Source organism: Wasmannia auropunctata, unplaced genomic scaffold, assembly GCF_000956235.1.
Source record: "Wasmannia auropunctata unplaced genomic scaffold, wasmannia.A_1.0 LD336111.1, whole genome shotgun sequence".
In the NCBI taxonomy this organism is placed as follows: domain Eukaryota; kingdom Metazoa; phylum Arthropoda; class Insecta; order Hymenoptera; family Formicidae; genus Wasmannia; species Wasmannia auropunctata.
In genome coordinates, this window is record NW_012026779.1 from 3,311,326 (window position 1) to 3,331,663 (window position 20,338).

The window sequence follows — 20,338 nt, forward strand, 5'->3', positions numbered from 1 at the left end:
TCATCAGATACTTTTAGCTCTAGGTACACCAAGTTGCATGATTTCCAATGAAACTATAATATAAAATTACTAACTATGCGGCGAAACGATAATTTATTATGATATTATTAATAATCGTAAAGAAAACAATTGGAATTAATTGAATTAAATTTGTCGGCATGATTAATATCGCACAAACATGATTTTATTGGTACTCAGAAGAGACATAATGTTTCGCTGAGATAGAGTTGCTCGAGTTTTCATTGGCATAAAACATTTGGTCTTTACGATATATCCTAGCTACTATCTATTAATCGTACAAGTTGAAAGTTGACATTGATGCTACCTTTATATATTTTCATCAAGTAAATTTTCAATTTATAATTACTTAAAATATAAAAAAGGATAAGAGAATAAAAGATTACTAAGATTGTGAACTTATTAACTTTGATAGAGTCAGTTATCTTTTTAATATCTCATCAGATTAGATACCGCTTGAGGAGATTAAACACCGTTGCAAATCCGTTGCAGAAGACGAGGTGGTTACGAGCGATACATTAGCAAATAACACAAAATCTCAATATCCAAAAATTCAGGTCATGGAAACGAGTGGTTAAATACGACAAGTGTCGTATGACCAGTTCGTCATGCCAAGGATTAGTAGCTATACCGAAAGGGAGAGATATGGAAAATTTTTTCTCCATATCCATTAATTACATTATTATAGCACGATTGTTTTCGATGACACACGTCAATAGTATCTAAATTCAAGATCAATAGCATGCTACTTGGCATAAACTTATATTTTCAGAAGAATATATATTATCGTGGATATCTACATCGTACCTTGAACGCAAAAGAATTCAAGGTAACCCGGACATAAGACATTTTGTGCCTAAAGCAAGTTCCGCTGTATGATTATTACGGCGACATATATACGATATACAAAAATTACAAGTTTTGTAAGCATGAGATTTTTCTATGAGAAATATGCATTATATGACGATAAGATAGGAATTTCTCCACCAAATTCGTTATGTTAATTTATTTCAACATAATGACATGAAGATATTGCAGATATATACAAAAAATATTCATACGGCATTCGCAGACATATATAAACTACTCGTACGGTATTCAGTGACGTAATTAAATGACAAATATTTAAAACGATTTTTAAGAAGATAGGTATGATATAACTGGAAAGAAATAAAAGAAAATAATCAAGTCCTGCCAATCGTTCGTTTCAGAGGAATAATTATCTATCAGAGATATATATCGGAGACACTTTTTCCGTTTCTGAAATTCTTGTAACTTGTAAAAAAAAGCAGAAAAATTCAAAATCAATCTTGTGTGCAGGCAGTTTATTATTATTTTTTTTATAATGATACATGTGAGTGAAGAGATCTACTCTTGCACTTGTCAACTTGATTATTCTGATATGATTCATGGCATTCATGCGCGGTCATAAAATATAATTGTAACCAAGGTTTCAACCAATGTATTGTGCATCTTTCCGCGCGCACATTTCCGATTACACAAGGAACATCCGGATAATCATCGCATATATGTGCCTTCCGTGCTCTAAGCCTATAATTGTGTCTTCCTTATAATATTTAGTTATTAAACCGCTAAATTTATTCAAAATTCAACGAGTAACTTGAATATTTGGCAACACATAAAGATAATATAAAGATGCGCGTCTCATCTTCATTTAATATCTTTATATTTCTGTATATTTTGCGAACGCGCGCATACATTAACGATAATGGATACGTTGATCATCTCGGTGTACTTTACCCACTCGCAATTAATTGAAGGTAATTCTGGCTGCCAATGCCCGGCCGATCGATGATCAGCATCCACTAGGAAGACCTTGAATTCCAACGACATTTTTACCGTGCGGCGCGTCGTGACGCGACGGCGACGCGGCGACGGTGCAGTGCTGAGTCAAGTCATGATCGGATACGTGGAAAAGCACTTGGCTGATTCAGTCGCAATATAGTGTAGTATAGCGTACACATTGATTCTACGTGTATATGTGTATAAGCAAAGAAGAGATATACACAAACACGAAAGCACATACACATATAATATGCGCAGAGAGGAGGAGAGAAGGGAAAGAGGGTAAAACCATTCACGTGTGACACATGCACGTGGGTACGGGTAACTCCACTTACGTTCATTCATAAAAATCTCAACCTTCGCGGAAGTTGACTTGTCTAGAATTACGAAATTTGTGACTCGTAGGGGCACTTTGAATCACCTCATTCATTCGACCGGAAGGAAGCACGATGGCCACAAAATTAAATGTTAATATTTACTTTGGCAAAGTTATAACTCAGTCTTACGAAAGTAAGTTCTTATCAACGAGATATGGCTCTGGAAATTCCATAAAAGTTACGTACTCCTTCTCTTTTTGTCTCACTCACGTTATATACATTATTTTCTTTTGCTACAAAATTTGATTTGAACGGAATTCTATTAACAATATATAAATATACATATACATATATATATATATATATATATTTTTTTTTTTTACAATTTTCCAATATAATACATATATATAATATTAGAAAATTGCAGTGAGCCCGCGATATAATCTCCGATTATTGCATTTATAACACGATCAAAAAACAGTTATTACGAGTATTAATTTCAAAGTATACGCATGCGAACGTTTAATTTTTGTCCTAAAGTATGAATCAGCAATGCAAGGCTACGCTTGAAAACTTTACACAGCTGTCAAGGGATGCATCGGATTACTACTGCGAAAACATCCGAATGAATATACCCTTTATGCGTTTTCTCCCTCCCGGCAACCATATGACTCACGCCACAACTTTGCAATTACACTACTAATCACTTTTTGTTGCCGATTCAGTTTACAGAATAACAAAGTCCGATTTTATTTTTTAATCTATTTATTTAATCTACTGTCGCATGCAAGAAAGAGTTTTGTATATAATTTTGTATTATAAAAAGTATATCATATTATCTTTCCTTACAGATTCTCCGCGCGTGTGATTCTGAATTAAAAAAATAAGTTTATTTTTAACGATGACACAACATGACACGAATAATATAGAGTGTAAAAAGATCAACATGTGAATTGCCCGTCTTCTTTCGTATGGTTCAGCAATGAATACGTGATATTCTGATCGTTGATCGTGCAATTCAACTGATTGAATATTAATCAGGACATAAGTGTGCATAAGTGTCGTTGTAAAAAACAGAGTAGTCGTGAAATAACAGTAAATCCCGCACTCGCGGGTTAGGTCAGTCGCCTCAGTCATTACTGCTTCGCCTAAATCTAAGAACATGAGATGCTTTAGTAATTCTCGCGTGACTTACGTCGGATTCCTTTGCACAATAGTAATTTGCGACGATTGTCAGATTCTTTGCTCGAGTGCTCGACACCATATAAATGTGCTCCCTTATATATAAATATAGTTTTCAAGCTTTAGCAATATCTTGTATGTGTCTCGTTATATTCAAATTTGTGTATGTATAAAATTGTTTATACACATGTATATGTACTCGTATATACTTATGCTTTCTTTATACTGAACGATTTTGCTATGGTATAAACGCGACCTAAGTAGAAATTAGGAATACGCGTTCGTGCGCGATGACCCACAGGTAAAAACAAAATCAATATACGGTTCAGAGGTAGCTCCGAAAGAATGCACGCGATAGCAAATCGATTGGCCAACTCTCTTCACGCAACGGTATTATTCTACCACATTAGAAACAATTGCTTGTCAAGATCGCCATTTTACGCGAATCTAGAACGCGCGAGAGAAGCAGACAGTGCTTTCCGTGTCCGATATAAGGGATGAGTCATTCTTAAGGAGGTAATCTGTACTTCGAACGTAACGTCATCCGAATTGGCTCTAATGACGATACTCTGCGGCCGGGTCGTATCATTCTTGCGACACGCGCTTCTTCTCGCGAGAAAAGAGCACGTCTTGTGTAAAACATCGGATCGTATATTTTAGATGGTGAATTAGAAATATGTCACGTCCCATCGGCGTTTGCACGTTGTAGGACGATAAGTGATGCGTGTATTGGCAAAAATCAAAGGCTTTTATGCAATGACGGTACAGCCAAAATGCGTGCAGAGATTTCCCGCCTGTAGCGCTTTTTTATCGGGCAATTATAATTATACTGCAATTATAATTATACTGTTCAAAACGATAGAAAAAAGACCGACAGTCTCGACAGACAGTCGCATTGGTAAATTTATATATTCGCGAATAAGAAAAGTTCTTCTACCTTTATATTCACCTTCGTAAAACAGAGCTCGTAAAACGTCAATGTTACATTATTGTAACACACCGAGCTTGAATTCTGATTCTATGCCGAATGACGCGAAAACTTTTTGCCCGCAATTTTGTTTTACGACACAATAAGATATACTTAACAAGATATTATACCTATAGATGTACCTATAGATGTACGTTCATTAACAAACTCAAAAGAACAGAACTACATTAAAGAACTTGTTTAAATATTACAGACTTATCTGGCGCAATACGGATACTTACCGCCGACAAATCCGGAAAGTGGTGCTTTTTTAAGCGAGGAGAAGCTGACGGCAGCGATAGAAGAATTTCAAGCTTTTGCCGGTCTTAATATCACAGGTATGTTAAATTTCATTTACATGTCTAAATTTATTCTTAAACGTTGCGTATTATATACATATATGTTATACGCATGTATATTCCATCATATATGTATACTAAACTATATGTATAAAAAACTTGATGAAAATTCAAGTGTATACTGTATAGTATAACTACAGAATACACTTGAATTTTCATCTATTATCAAGTTTTTTAACAGAAGCGGTATTGGTGATTCATATAAAAAATATATACGGAGGATGTTACGTAAAAAAAAGCGAAATATAAAATTTTACGTTTTTCTCTCGCGTATAATCATGTACAATGTCAAGCCGCTTGACGAGCGATAACAGCGGTTCCCTGTCAGTGCCCCCTTGTCGATTTAAACTGTTAATGATAATGAACGGTGATGATTCAAGATTCGATGAAACGCAACCGAATTCTACTTTACACCTTTACGCCTTAACCAATGAGTCATTATTGTAGCGCTTCCGTCTCGCGAGTGATCATTTTTGGAAAATATATGTATGTTATAAGAAATCATGGAAGATTGATCTAAAAAAATATGTAACAAATTAAAAAAAAATCCTAAAAACCTAATAAAATCTTTTAATAACGTTAAATTAATAAAGCAAAAATATCTATACTACATACACACAAAACATTCGATTTATCAGATGCGCTAATACTAAATTGAGAAAACGTATAAAAAAGTTACTGGAAAAGATAATGGATCACCGAGTAAGTTTTGTCATTATAGTAGGTACTATACGAGAGTCCATGACAGGGCGAAACACAAGCAATAGAGTCCAATAAAAACCGAAGGTGAACGGAAGAGTGATCTAACTGTAAAATTGTAGGTCATCGGTGGCAGCATTATTCGACATGAAGCGTGTTTATCGACCATCTATGCCGCGTTGTTAACGCATTTACAACTGCCAATGAATGTAACTCTTAAAAAGAAATACAATGAAATGTGTACAGAAATCACTTCTATTTAAATTTTGATATTATTATTTGATATTGATATTATTATTCTCCGTCTAATAATCGTCACGATTCGTTTGGTCGCGTATGTATCACCAAGATCTTTTCCACAATAGAGGGAAGATGTTCGATAAGCATTGTAAAACAGTGCATTTATAAAAACTTATACTAAGTATTTAAATGCGAAAAGCAACAATGTTGAAAGTTTTAAAATTATTCGCGTGATATAGGATATATCATGAATATTTCATGGAAATCGAAAATTGAAAATCGACCGGAAAAGTATAATTTTTGTTGCCGGTGTTCTTCGGCAACCTTTTCACGCCAATAATACGATGAATCTGTAAAATGTCGAATCGCGTGATCGCGTAGTCTCACAGGGTTGCGTTCCAAAATTCTATATAGTTAACGTGACGTAAACTATAAAGTTTTGGTTACCCGAGTAAGTTTTGAAACGCAGCCCAGAGTGAAACTAGTGGTAGCATACATGCATGCACGAGTATTTTCACATACCAGACATATATGTTATGTATGCATACAGAAATTAATACAGGGTGCACAGGGTGCAAGAAATATACACGTGTATACACGTGAACGTAAGAGAGCGCAGATTTCCTTAGCGTGCAAATACACTCGCTGCATCGCGCCAACAGATTATACTCTGACGATTAATATACCTATGCGAAAATCTGAGCATTTAATTACTATCACGCGATTATTTAGAAGATGATAGGAGGTAGCAAAACGGTAGTAAAAAGATATCTACTTTCGTAAAAACCGTTATCCTCTATAGTTTCTCTATGGAAGTAAAACAATTAAATAACAATTCTTAAATTTATTTAGTATTTCTTTATGCAGGTGAATTGAACGAAGAGACTGCTAAACTTATGGCTACACCAAGATGCGGTGTTAAAGATAAAGTTGGACCAGCTGCCGATGGAAGATCGAAGAGATATGCTCTCCAAGGTGAGTAAAATAGTTGATGTATAAAACTTAATCGAAAAATTAATAGATTTCGTCATTTTACGCAACTAATTTGTAATTGACAAATTTAAGAAAGTTTAATGCAATCGAGATTGTAGACGTAACCACGAGACGTGACACAATTTTACGTTTGATCGATCACGATTGATTATCTAATCTCTCGCGACACAGGCATTCCCTATATCTCGAAACTCGTGGAAAGTCTATGTAGAATACAATATCGTATAAAACGGAAAGTGTTAATGATTATATTAATAGATTCCGTGCCAATTTTAGGTGACTAATCCATATAGGTCACTCACGGCATTTTTGTGTTCAATATATTTATTAAATAAAATGTGTATTTCATAATGGTTAAAAATTACAAAAATTATTATTTAAAAAAAAACGTGTAATATGTTGAATCTAATATATTGTACGTCTAATATATTTGTATATATCACAATTAAGTATTCATACATGATATTAAAAATTATTTTATAATTATGTTTTTATAGCCAAAATATCAAATGCTGGATTGAATGGAAAGTCCAGCGTGGGTCACTAGTGACCCAACGCGGTACAAAACGTATTAATAATAGTTACCAAAAAATAAATGAAAGAAACTGGTTATATATAGAAACACACACAGATTATTTAGTGCGTTACAGAGTCTTTTACGTGCAGATGAATCATGCATTTCGATTTTCCGTTGTTTCGCTACCTATTATGTGTGTGTGTGATGTATACAAAATCAGGTTAATATAGTCAGTCACCTTAAATGGATCACGTGGATCCCTATCTCGCGATAACAATCTGTCAGATGTGCCAAATGCATTTTAAATGCATTAAAAATCTGCTCAAATTAACTGTTGCATTTTGCATCTATTTTGCGATCTAACGATAAAAAAGAAACAATAATCGGTTAATGATCGACGAGATCCTTTTTCGATAGGAAGAGAATATCTTGTCAATTTTTTTAAATTTTATATTCAAACGATTATTACTTCTCTTAGTGTCAGACATTTGCAATCAATGAGATATTTATGCGGTAAAGTGTTTCCCTAAAAACACCCGTTATACTTGACTTCCTGACTCGATCGTGCATACTCTAACCATTTCGATCATGTCATATTGAAAATAAAAAAAAAAAGACACCCGGTAAAGACATTCTTATACGTGGCTGTCGGAATAATAAATTTCGAGCGCCGCAGCTTCACGCGAATCGCTTTATTATGACTTTGAGCCTAAGCACGTGCGCTTCATGTTTCAGTGAACTCTTGGTGCTAAGTTCGGCCACGCGTGTATCCTATGGAATGTCAGTCGCACATAGTCGAAATTTAACTTAATCCAGTATAACCGTGCTACTTCTATTTTTTATTCTTTTGGATCTCGCATAGTGATGAATAGATCGTTGCGTAAGTCGTACGAGATGCGCGATATAATTGTACACAATAGTATACGCGCAACTGTTGCATAAATCGTAGCTCTGCAGTAGCCGTAATGAGCACGTAACACGCAAACCGCGATTTTTATTCTTACGGATAGTAAACAATTTACGCGCTATGATACAAAATAATAATGACGCAACAGTAATAAATTTGCTACACATCGGAACAAAATATCGGAACATCACGCGCGTATCGCAACGAATTCCTATAGTATATGTAAACTTGTGTTGGTGCATCGGTTGGTGCGTAACGGACATGCATATGTTAATGGTCGCGGAAAAAGAATAGTCTTTGTGCGCGCGCGGATGAACGACGCATCGCAATATTTTTAAACAAAGCAAATATTCTCTCGCGCTCCTTCACGCGTCTCACGTATAAAATGCTTTACCATAGGATCCAGATGGCGCACGAAGAACCTGACGTACAAAATTAGCAAGTATCCAACTGGTCTGAACAAACAGGAAGTGGATAAAGAAATCGCGAACGCATTCGGCGTTTGGTCAGGTCAAACTGATTTGACATTTACCCGCAAAACAGGACATGAAAATGTAAGGTCCATACAATTTAGATATATCTGCTTATATATAATACTTGTGCGCGCGTGAGTATCGCAACAATCGACGCGAATAATATTTTTATTAACAAAATGAAGGTAATTCGTTTAGGTTCATATCGAAATCAGATTCGAGGTAGGTGAGCACGGCGACGGTGATCCTTTCGATGGACCTGGCGGCACCTTGGCACACGCGTACTTTCCCGTATACGGTGGTGATGCTCACTTTGACGACTCCGAACGATGGACTATCAAAAGCTATCGCGGTACCAATCTCTTTCAAGTCGCGGCTCATGAATTCGGTCACTCGCTCGGCTTAAGTCACAGCGATGTCAAGAGTGCTCTGATGGCACCTTTTTACCGCGGCTACGATCCACACTTTATTCTAGATCAAGACGATGTCAGTGCAATTCAGGTACGCCCATAAGACTGAAACTTTCTCGATTAACAACAAGGGTAATACTCGTTAGCGTGCGGATGTAGCGATCCATTTGTACGAAAATATTTCAGGCTTTGTATGGAACGAAAACCAATTCACGAGGATCGCGACCTTTGCCACCTGCCGAAGAAGATCCTGAATTGTGTAAAGATCCGAAGATCGACGCAATGTTCAATACGAAAGACGGCGAGATAATTGCGTTTAAAGGTACGTATATATGTATACATACATTACATACACTTCAAAGTTGTAATCTCCCATTAACATTTGGTTTCTACCAAAGATGCGAGACGGGGCAAGAATACTGAAATATACTGTTATTATGACAAATTCCATTGCAGGAAAACATTACTGGAAATTAACGGACAATGGTGTGGCTAGCGGCTATCCTAGACGTATTAACAGCACGTGGAAGGAGCTTCCGTCAAATATAGACGCTGCATTTACATACAGGAATGGCAAGACTTATTTCTTCAAGGTAACCGTTCACCTGACTAAACGTCAAACGAGTGAGATTCAAAATTGATTTGGTTTTTTTTCGCCACATTGCATCGATATTGTTCAATATAAATGATATTTAAATTCATTCGCTGTAACTGACTCTCCAATTATTTTGCCTCAGGGCACGCGATACTGGAGGTATATTAATACGACTATGGACGGCGACTATCCGAAGGAAATTAGCGATGGTTTTACCGGCATTCCCGACAACATCGATGCGGCTACTGTATGGACTGGAAATGGCAAAATTTACTTTTACAAAGGCGCGAAATTCTGGCGCTTCGATCCATCGTTGAAGCCACCAGTGAGAAGTAACTATCCTAAACTCATTCAAAATTGGGAAGGCATACCGAATCATATCAATGCAGCAGTAACCTACAAGGGCTTTACGTACTTCTTCCAAGATAATGCCTATTATCGATTCAACGACCGAATGTTCAAGGCAAGCATGATGGATTTTAAATTAATTTTCTTGTTATTTCTAGCAGCATTTTGCATATAGCAATATGTGTATGTGTATATTATATGCATGATTGGTATTGGAAGATAAACACCGATAGCGTGTTATGTAATAATACACGAGCTTCTTCTTGGTTTTCTTGTTGCTATACGTACCAAATTATAAAATATGTGTGTCAGTGTCTCTCGTTACATACAGAAGTTAAGATTCTATAAAAAAAAAATTAAAAAAAAAATATATACATATATATATATCGTATCACATGAACTTGTCTTTTTGATTCATCAGGTGGACGAGGCTAATCCCGCCTTCCCAAGATCGACAGCGTACTGGTGGTTCGGATGCAAGTCCGCTAACAGAGGGACATTAGGTAACGATCACTGGCCATTCGCATTTGCCAGTAATCTGGACGTGGCTGATACATACGACGATAACGGTAATCTTGACAGCGTTGGCGACATCATTCTAGACGCAGGTACAAAATCTTTATCGAATCCTGCCTAGCCTCGAAAAAACTTGAATCTATCTTAAATATTCATTGCCGCGTGACAATACTTACAATTAGCCCAAATCTTTTGAAATAATTTCCAAATTTGTCAAATTTGCGATCGTACTCGCGAGCGAGATGCAACCTCGTCACAAGTCCGCGATTCCGATACATCAAGCCTTATGAATTTCGAGAGAGCAGAGTATATACGGCAGTTTCTTAAAGATTTCGCGTAAGCGTGATCATCGACAAAAGTAATGGTTGGGCGTCATGCATGAGCGTGCCACTTTTTTGCACTTAATAAATTTGCTCTCTCACAGAAAAAGTTCTCATTACGTTCTTCTCTGCAAACTTTATTCTCGATAGGGGTTTCTGCAATCGCGAACAGCAATAGCTCGTATAGCCGGTAGCTTCCCGGAATTGGCAGAGCGGTTCGGTATAAGCGACACTAAGCAGGAGAGAAAAATATAGAAAATATGTATATCTCGAAAAATAGCTCTCGAGTCTTTAATTAATTCACAAAGTTAATTTCTTTGTTATCCTTGTATTCTATCAGATTTTATTTTCGGTTTTTATCGATGCATGCGTCGAGCGTAATTTATACTGTTACTGTACTTATTAATTGCTATTAATATACCGCGTTTAATAACAATGTTCCAAGAACAACGAGATGAATAAGTTTCCGCGAATCTACATGAATTGCGCTTCCTTTAAATTAATGCTCCAAAGAATCGCGACAGTGGATACCTAGTACTCTTCTTCTTCGTTCAATCTAATTCGCTAAAAATCAACGTGGAAACACAAATAATTCCCTTGATATGGAGGCAGGCAGGAAGTGCGATATTAAAAACTTTGGCGTCTCGTATATACTTGGCCTGGCTACTATGATACTACGGCTACCTCACGCGAAAAGACATATTGTGCATGCAATACTTAAAAACCGAGAGAGAGAGAGAGAGAGAGAGAGAGAGAGAGAGATCAGATTTAATTCTTCAATTACCTAGCGTAAAATTCAGATACAATATAATATTAGATAATAAATTGGTGGATTCGAATTAGAAATGATTAGAATGTCGTAACGTTGTAACATGTCCTGTGACATATGTATAACATAACAAGCATGACGCTTCAAAATGATTCTTTCATATATTTTATCGAGTCACAGATCGCTAAAATCGGATGTGACGCAACGCCATGTCCGCTACATAACGAAACATGTTTTGAACGTTACCAAAAGTCTATATCGTAATTCAAGCTCCATATATATATATATATATATATATATATATATATATATATATCAACACGGAAGTTATGAAATTAGGTAATTGAAATATGGGAAAATAAAGTAATGCTTGCACGATTGATCTATGCGCGTAGAAATATCAATGGTATTATTTTGGCAACCTTTCTATGCCTATTCATATTACGCTAACCAGGCGCACTCGAAATTGAAAAGCATAAGTAATAATCACGTTAATAATAGTTTTGCGTTTCACAAATTAAATTATTTAATGTATATAAAATATTAATTTATTAACGTTATATTGTTATCAAACGTTAACGTCCATAATTTTAATCATAGGTATAATTATCATCGCATCGTGTATTATGAATTCGAGAATCAAAAACTTTTCATTTTATAATTCGTTTCAAAATTATTTCATAGCTTACATAGATTCTTTATTGAGAAAGCTAATATTTTTACATCACTTGTCATTAATAAGTTTATTGCACGTTAAAGCCCAGAGTATTATATTGGCCAGGCGGTGGATGAGAACAAAGTATTTGAGTTTTCTGAGAACGCACCGACGTTGAAAAGTAAATGACGATAGCGCGAAAGATCGCCGTATATCATCGTTGCCGCATCCAGTTTGACAAGACAAGAGTAAATATATATTCAAGAAATAAAAATTTTTTTACGTTCTCTTTTTTGTTCTTATCTCGCTTACACGGATGGCTTTCATTCGTTAGCGTTAGCATATTACAATTATGGATTCGTGTACTACAATATTTATGCCTCTTTTTTGTTTCTTCACGTGCACTTTATTTCTACTTTCGTTTTTCCCTGAATGTGTGTGTGTGTGTGTGTGTGTGTGCGCGTGCGTGTGGTATATATATTATTAATATATTAAAAAATATATTAATAAATTAATATATTTTTAAATATATTAATAAATTACAATATATATATGTAAAGCATGAATCTTTCCCTATTGCATCATCAATCATAATTTTAAATGACACATGTACACGAATAGAAAATAGTGAGTAACCTCAAAGTTGCACATCAATCAACACGCACCAATTTATTTTAAAATCCGCACATGACAGCACACACGCGTGCACCTGCACACGAGCGTGAAACAGGGAGATGCATGAATCATTGCCGTTGACAGTGTTGCGTTGTTTGGAACTTAATTAATCTAGCATAAAAGCGTGTTTTCGAATTGCTCCTTCTAACAGTACATCGACTCTTATGGGAAATTCTTTTTCTTTCTAATCCTGATTTTCATTCGTTTTCTTCTATTTTTTTCCACATTAAAAAAAATATTTTTACTTGCAAATAATCTTACATGCACGCCTCGTTGCACAAGTACTTAATCGCCCATCGCCAAGAGGCATCGTGCCTGTCGAGAATTAATACTTTGAAAATAATTGTTTTGCAGATACACGACACGAACTAGTCCTGAATCGCACAATCTTTCCCTCTTTCCTTCGAGCCATAATCCATTAATGGGGTTTTATGAGAAAATGCACTTTTGACAATGGCTTGTAGCTTTCCTACTTCTCCGTCCCCTCCCCCTCTCTCTGTATTCTTTCTCTGTGCCTATATTTTACCGATGTTTTTAAATGTCTTATTTGAATTATTTCTACGCCAAATAATCGCTTAGAATCTATGAGAATCTATGAGAGAAGTCGTAAAAGTATTTCTTTGGTGTATAAGATATTTTTCTATATGCAATTGGTATCTTTCCTTTTAACTCTTATACTATGTGTTTTAATTCTAACCCGATTATACATCTATTACATTGTATAATCATATGTATATTCATTCCGGTTATAATTTTGCAAAATAAATATATAATTTTCTAATTTTACTGTTGATGTACCATGAATTTTCTAAAAATGTGGACTTGCAATCGTTTTCAAACGAATGGTGACAAAGATAGAAGACAGAGAGTTTAAACTTGTAAGATTTAGTTGATCAAGATTCTCGCGACATACTCATTACTTTTGCCTAGCATGGGGATTTTTAACACACATACTTAATTATTTAATATTACAAAATAATTCATATATTGATATTTTTATGTATTTGATGCTTCCAATTGAAATTGATTTGTCTTCGCGAATGACGACCTCAGATTAAATTCGACGTTATAGCTTACGAATTTCATTTAATTTTGCAACCGTAGTTTTAGCTATAATATTAATCTTTGCAACGTTATGACAGTTGAAAATTTTAATTTCCAAATTAGGGTGCCGTGTTAAAATTTATCTTCGATATATAACTTCTCTCTACTCACTACTAACTGATATAAAGAATTCAGGCGCGTGTTATTGGTATAAAATAAAGATTACTATCTACGTAATAGCGCTAAATACAGTCAAGTTGTATGAACAAACAGTAACAATATTAATTACTTGGTTGCAAAAAAACATAAGGAAGAGACTCACCTACTCACGATTCGAGTCAATACGATCCATTAGAACCACTACCCGCATTAACCGGGAGCAATCACCTTTTCCAGACGACAACAATGTACACCCCGAATTCGGGAAAAAGTGAGCGATGAAAGCGGTGCGACCCACAACCGGTACACGTGCCAAATATATCCCCGATCATTTACGCGCGGAAAAACCAAATAAAGTTCCAAACAACAACAATACAACATCAACCGGCAACGCGGCGACGTGAGAGCGACGAGAGCGAGAGCGAGAGCTAACGACATCTCTGATCTCTGCGCCCTGATACTGTTTCGCGCTCTCGAACGTGCGCATGCGCACGATCGTTCTGCATGGATTATTGTGTCACGCCTGATTACGCGCCACTACGATTCGAATTTAAATTCGACAGGAGGAACCGACGAGCTCGTGACATCATCGAATCATAATGACGGAAACTCTGGGGTATCCGCGAATCCGCTATATTCATCGGAAGGGATCACACGGCAGCTCCTGCTCAGCATCGTAACAACGATCATCGCGAGGTTCGTCATGGCTACGTAAAGACAGTGACTTTAAGGATCGACGCAGTTGACTCGAAATCGATAACGAGCGCGCGAAATGCAACGAAGATGTCGATAGAATATTTCTTTTCCTTTTGAAAAACGTGAATGCGCGAAACGATCGAAATCATCGTTGGCACAGCACGTTTAGGAACTTGCGCTCTCGATAAATAAGTATTATATAGATAGCTAGAAAATTACGACGCGCAATATTTCCGCCGCAATTAAATTGTTGAGCTGTATGGCTGAGCAAGGATATGTGCGACGCGGCTATAGCACATATTTGAATTGCACACATTTTTATACATATATGCCAGCGCAAATGTGTGTGTGTGTGTACGCGCGCGCGTGTTATGTGTGTGTGTGTGTGTGTATGATGAATGATGTTTCACGCGCTGTAACGTAACATAAAACGTTCTACACTGCCTATTTATTCGCGTGTTTATCATTCGCAAAGACTTTATAAAGGCTCTTATTAATTCCTTAGAATCTGACCATTCAATTAGATTGCGAAATGTATAAATGCGATATTCGCGCATTGCGACATAACAAATAATAATTAATAGAAAGCAATAATCGGATTCTTTATGTTGTGACAATATTGTAAAAAAAATATTTGTTGATCAATGAAAGTGTTTATGTGAATATTATAGATCACTCTCCTATCCCTATAATGTAATGTAAATGTTAAAATATTCTATGTAATAATAAGCAGAACAATTATATATTATTTTTATTCAATATCTATAATCTCATTTGCATGCGTGATACATTTTTATATGTACTTATATAAATATCTGATCTGTACACTAGTATCAGCGTTGCGATTGTATTAAAATGACTGTTATATCATGATGCAAGTGCCTTAGAAAATATTTTGTAACTTACACAACTCTGAAAAGAGAATTGTAGGGCTGCGTTCAGAAACATCACTCGAGTGCTTCTGTACATCATTTTATCCCTTGTTCAACATTCGGTGAACAAGGATAAATGATGCACTATAATGAGGCACTCGAATGATATTTCCGAGCGCAGCTTAAATGCCAGAGCATTCAAGCGCAACTTTTTATCTATGCATTATTTCAAACAGTGTTTAATTACGCTCTCGTCATATGACGTTACGTGTTGAAGAGAATCCTTGTTTTTATATAAATGCTTCCCTTGCGATTTCTCCCAATGATAGCTTATAGTTCAGCTTGTAGTTTTATTTCAAATTATGTACATACACACACACACGCACACACACACACGCGCACGCGCATTTATATGTATATGTACATATATATAAAATTTCTAGAAAATATTGTAACTGTATGCAAATTGTCAGACATTGATCTCTGACATTAATGGTGCTGTTGTATGTGTGAGAATTTATACATCTATATTTACAATTTTTAACTATATAAAGTGCCTCATTCTTTTCTAGATTATACAAAATAATGCACTTTAAAACGTGTTTAGCAAAAACGTGCAACAACTATCTTTTTTTAACAGAAAAGAAAGATATTGCGATGAAAAATTATTCACGTCGAAAATATATCTTCCTGTTCAATATTAACAACAAAAATTAAATTAAATTAACAGAACAATTAAAAGTTATAATACCTGCAGTATACCCCTGTATTTTCTTACATTTAAAGAAGTATTTTAGTGTCTAATACTACGAATGTTCGACCAGTACTTAATTGTTAAAGATTATATTTACAATTAGTCTTCAAAAAATATTATCAAGGTACAAGAAGAAAGGCTTTGCATTTTCCTCAATATTTGTTGAATAAGAGAATTTCTGTATAACAAATGAAAATATTTTAAACTGATGGTTGATTATTGTTTGAGATAACTCGAATTATTTAATACACATAAATTCAATTGTGCAATACCTTTCTTTGTGTTACTACTGACATTAGGATATTAATAATATTGAAACTTGCCACACTATTGTGTCGTGCCTTGAACAAATCTCTATTGTATTATATTTTTCATCATCATACAAAATAGTATTAATAAATAAGTTTATTTTAAACATTTCATATTTTTAATTGCAATTATTATTGGATGTATGCGCATTTTGCTTACATATATTTTAGTATATGTATTGCCGAAGCAAATGTAATACACATACAATATGTGAGAGAGACAGGGGGAGACGGATGAGGTTATACGGATATTATTCAGGGAAGACAATACGCGATCCATCTTTAAGTTTATACAAAATTACCATAAAACTACTCTCTATTTCCTTCTAATGCTTATGAGATCTTTTTTTAAGATTGGTTTGTATATTACAAGTTTACCATAACTTTTCAGAAGTTGTTTCCAAAAATACGTAACGTCTGACATTCGCAAATTATTCCATATGAAATCTCTTCCGCGATAAGCAATCTTTTTTGATAAATCATCATTGTTCCTTGCAAATTCAATCAAATCCCTGAAAAAAAAAAAAAACAACAACAAAATAGAAACCAGCCGATAGTTTAATATAAAGACAAATATTGATAGCAATATAACAAGATAAAATCTTACTCCAACTCTTTTTGATTTGCATTTTTAGGGACAGGTATGTAATGAATCCATGGTTTCATGGCATAATAATAAAATTCCATCCACTCGTCGCCGACGTGAAAGACTAATGATCGGCATAAAAATAGATGTTTATATCGAAATGAAGCTGTCACTCCTCGAAAATTGAATAAATACTTATATTTACAATGGGACTCTAAAGATATCTCTGACGCTGGTGTTGCATGCAAAGTGTCCTAAAATAAAGTGAAAATTGAATCTTATATATTCGCGTTATACAGAATCCCCTAATACGATTCAGAAACAATATGACAATACCTCATTAGATTTCCACGCTTGATTCTTAGTATACTGAGCATCTACTAAGTGAGGTTTATTACGACTTAACAAAATCAAGTTATCACGTTCCGAACTCGTTCTAGAGCCACGAAAAAATCCTTTATTTTCTTTCTTTTTCCATGAAATCTCCAAACTCGCCTTATTCAAAGATTTACGATGTTGATCCCATCTACCAAGACCATGGGGATACAACGAGATGGCTGGACCACCTTCCCAAAATGCCCATGCTGGATACATAATATCATAATATTGCGCTGTCTATAAATACATTTTGCAAGCTGCACAGCTCTTAATAAATTCAACAAATTATAATACATAATTGCATATAAATATACTCTATATGTTGTAGCTTGTTATAAGAAATCTTTGAATATAAATAACAGAATTATCCCTCACCTTACTAAATGAAAAAATGGGCATAGCATTTCCAAAATATTCGCTGGATTGTGGATAATCTCTGGTATTTATAACTAAATCCATGTCTGATAAATTACCAATTACTTTTAACAAGAAATGTTCAATTCCAGCGCATCTCGCTGGAAACATACAGTCTTTCTCTCTGTACAATTTACCTTGAATTATTTGGTAAAATGTACCCCTGTGTGGGCAATTATCATAAAATTTAGCAAATTTAATTGAAACAAAAGATGAAAGATACTCTATAATGTTGAATCATCAATACTTATCATATATACTCATAGATACCTAGTTTTAGCAGCTTCAATCATTTCTTCACTTATACCCTTCTTTTTGAAAGGTCTTAAGTCTCGTATGACGACATCTTCAAAGCATTCGTGCTTCGTGTTATTGCATTCCTTGTAGTTTTGCTCTGCATTTTGAATTGCCATTAAATATTTCTTATATCTTTCATTTGTTTCTAGAAACGGGAAAAATCTATATGTATGAGAATTTTATATAATACCGTATCGTATTTTGTATTGTATATTCCAGAATTTTGAGTGTGTGTAGAAATGTAATTTACTTCGAATTGAGGTTATGCAAATCATACCTTGTGTATCCAATTCTTTCGTATACAATGATGATTTTCGATGATCAACTTCATTTTCTTTACAGAATTTTACATCGTTATCTGCCGAACAAAACTGCTCTTCGCACAGGTAATTGGCAAAAATTGCCAAAAATATGATATGTGTTAATGTCAACATATCTTGTTGTCACACTCACGAGTCTCACGACTTCTCATTTCTGAATTCTGATATATATTACCCCGCGACGTCGGGGCCGCGTCCCCCGCGTGCGTACACTGTGTGCCGCACGTCCATTTCCTCGATAGAGGAACTACGTATCACGTCCACATTTTGTAACATTGTCGATAAAATCCTAGCATGCGCGCGCGCGAAAGTGGACGTGGTGCGTGTCCGTGCTGATCGTGCTACATTCACAATTTATATTTGTGGATAGCGAGAATAGATATGAATCGGAATGCCATTTTAGCGGCAATGTTACAAAATATAGAGGTGTTTCCTTTATCCATAATTTGCGGATGTAGCACAGACACGCATTAATATTTTGTAATTTTTTACATCCTACAAATTTTGATGCTACGTTTTTATCGACAATGTTACAAAATGATTGTGGTACGTTACATAGTTCCTCTATCGAAAAACGTGGACGTGCGGCGCTGTGACAGTGTCTAAAGTGTTTACAGATAATTGTAATTTGCTCAATTTTTGTAGCAACTGCAGTGCACGAATTTTGTACTGTTGAATTATGCTACTATTAATTGCACGCAAATATTGTTCTGCAAAAAATAGTAGAAAATGCGAGTAAAATCTTAATTATTGCCATATTTACGTCAATCCATTTCGATAAAGTCGGGTTAGCGAGCGAATGTAAAATTTTTAGGATTTTTTAAGACACTTTCGGCTGACAATCGACCAAGAATTGTATTTTAAGGTCGCGTGATTTTTGAAATAATTGAGCCTCGAAATCAAAGGTTCGCTGCTTTGTCGCGTATATATTATATATAAATTGTCCCATTCATAGAAAAATTAAAAATTTTTATAAAAGAAATTATTATCGATTTACATTCAATACTATAATATATATATATATATATGTAAAAATTTTTCCCACATTTTTCTCATATTCAAATATATTCAAATTGAAAAAAAATCCTTATTTCACGATCATATATATAATACATATCGTTATATACTGTTCAAATTTTTAAAACTTTTCCAATCGCAAAAAATTTGAATGTATAATTAATCTTGAGAGATTGTTATAAGAGAGATTATTTGTTTTAAATGAATATAAATATTAACGTTAACGCATGAAAATGCGTTAATTATTGTACATCAGAGGACATATATGTTTCATTTATTGTAGGAAAAACTTATATACAATATAAAAATACGCAAAAAGTATACAGAACTTTAATTTTTTCTTTCATTCAGAACTTTCATTTCTAATTAAATAATGTATGATCTATATATCTATATATATATATACACACGCACACGCACACGCACACGCACACACACACACACACATAGATGCAAAATATGTATACATACGAATGTATGCATTACGTACATATAAATATGCGCGCGCGCGCGCATGTATATAGTCATATACATATATATGTATATGACTACACATGTTCTGTAGATTGAAGAGAAAACATTTTGAATTTTCGATATAATTTTTTAAGGCACAGTTTCTAGGCTACAATTTTCTACAAAATAACAATAGTACTTGGTGAACACAACGAGAGTATATAAAAATATTACTAAATTATAATTAATATAAAATTAAGATAAATAATACCGT

General features: G+C 34.7%; 2 protein-coding genes across 6 annotated transcripts in view; one reads left to right on the forward strand and one right to left on the reverse strand.

Moving 5' to 3' along the window:
• Positions 1–16,706, forward strand: part of LOC105449967 (matrix metalloproteinase-14) — a 22,408-nt gene extending 5,702 nt beyond the window's left edge. The window contains exons 2-10 of one of the 4 annotated variants that reach the window (XM_011689461.1): positions 4,505–4,628; positions 6,456–6,563; positions 8,405–8,559; positions 8,677–8,979; positions 9,075–9,210; positions 9,345–9,481; positions 9,626–9,946; positions 10,253–10,439; positions 14,533–16,706. In XM_011689461.1, coding sequence (XP_011687763.1) covers positions 4,505–4,628; positions 6,456–6,563; positions 8,405–8,559; positions 8,677–8,979; positions 9,075–9,210; positions 9,345–9,481; positions 9,626–9,946; positions 10,253–10,439; positions 14,533–14,684 — 1,623 coding nt within the window. In that variant the 3' untranslated portion in view covers positions 14,685–16,706. Of the gene's footprint in view, positions 1–4,504; positions 4,629–6,455; positions 6,564–8,404; positions 8,560–8,676; positions 8,980–9,074; positions 9,211–9,344; positions 9,482–9,625; positions 9,947–10,252; positions 10,440–14,206 lie in introns of all 4 variants that reach the window. The other 3 variants (XM_011689466.1, XM_011689473.1, XM_011689481.1) reach the window with 3 other exon arrangements.
• Positions 15,407–18,867, reverse strand: LOC105449953 (O-glucosyltransferase rumi homolog). Of its 2 annotated transcripts, none has more exons than XM_011689446.1 (6): positions 18,552–18,867; positions 18,248–18,419; positions 17,939–18,140; positions 17,522–17,800; positions 17,207–17,439; positions 15,407–17,111 (listed from the first exon to the last, which is right to left on the reverse strand). In XM_011689446.1, exons 1-6 carry the CDS (start codon positions 18,706–18,708, stop codon positions 16,916–16,918), a joined length of 1,239 nt encoding a protein of 412 aa, XP_011687748.1. In that variant the 5' UTR covers positions 18,709–18,867; the 3' UTR covers positions 15,407–16,915. The 2 variants fall into 2 exon arrangements, with proteins under 2 accessions (XP_011687748.1, XP_011687754.1); XM_011689452.1 differs by having other exon boundaries at positions 18,248–18,436; positions 18,552–18,636.
• Positions 18,868–20,338: the final 1,471 nt, after the last annotated feature.

Excerpts from the sequence above, each read along its gene's own strand:
- LOC105449953 (XM_011689446.1), bottom strand. The coding sequence starts at position 18,708 with ATGTTGACATTAACACATATCATATTTTTGGCAATTTTTGCCAATTAC. Across the intron at positions 18,420-18,551 it reads GAAAGAATTGGATACACAAG|AAACAAATGAAAGATATAAG; the intron begins GTATGATTTGCA and ends TCCCGTTTCTAG. Across the intron at positions 18,141-18,247 it reads ATTGAAGCTGCTAAAACTAG|GGGTACATTTTACCAAATAA; the intron begins GTATCTATGAGT and ends TTGCCCACACAG.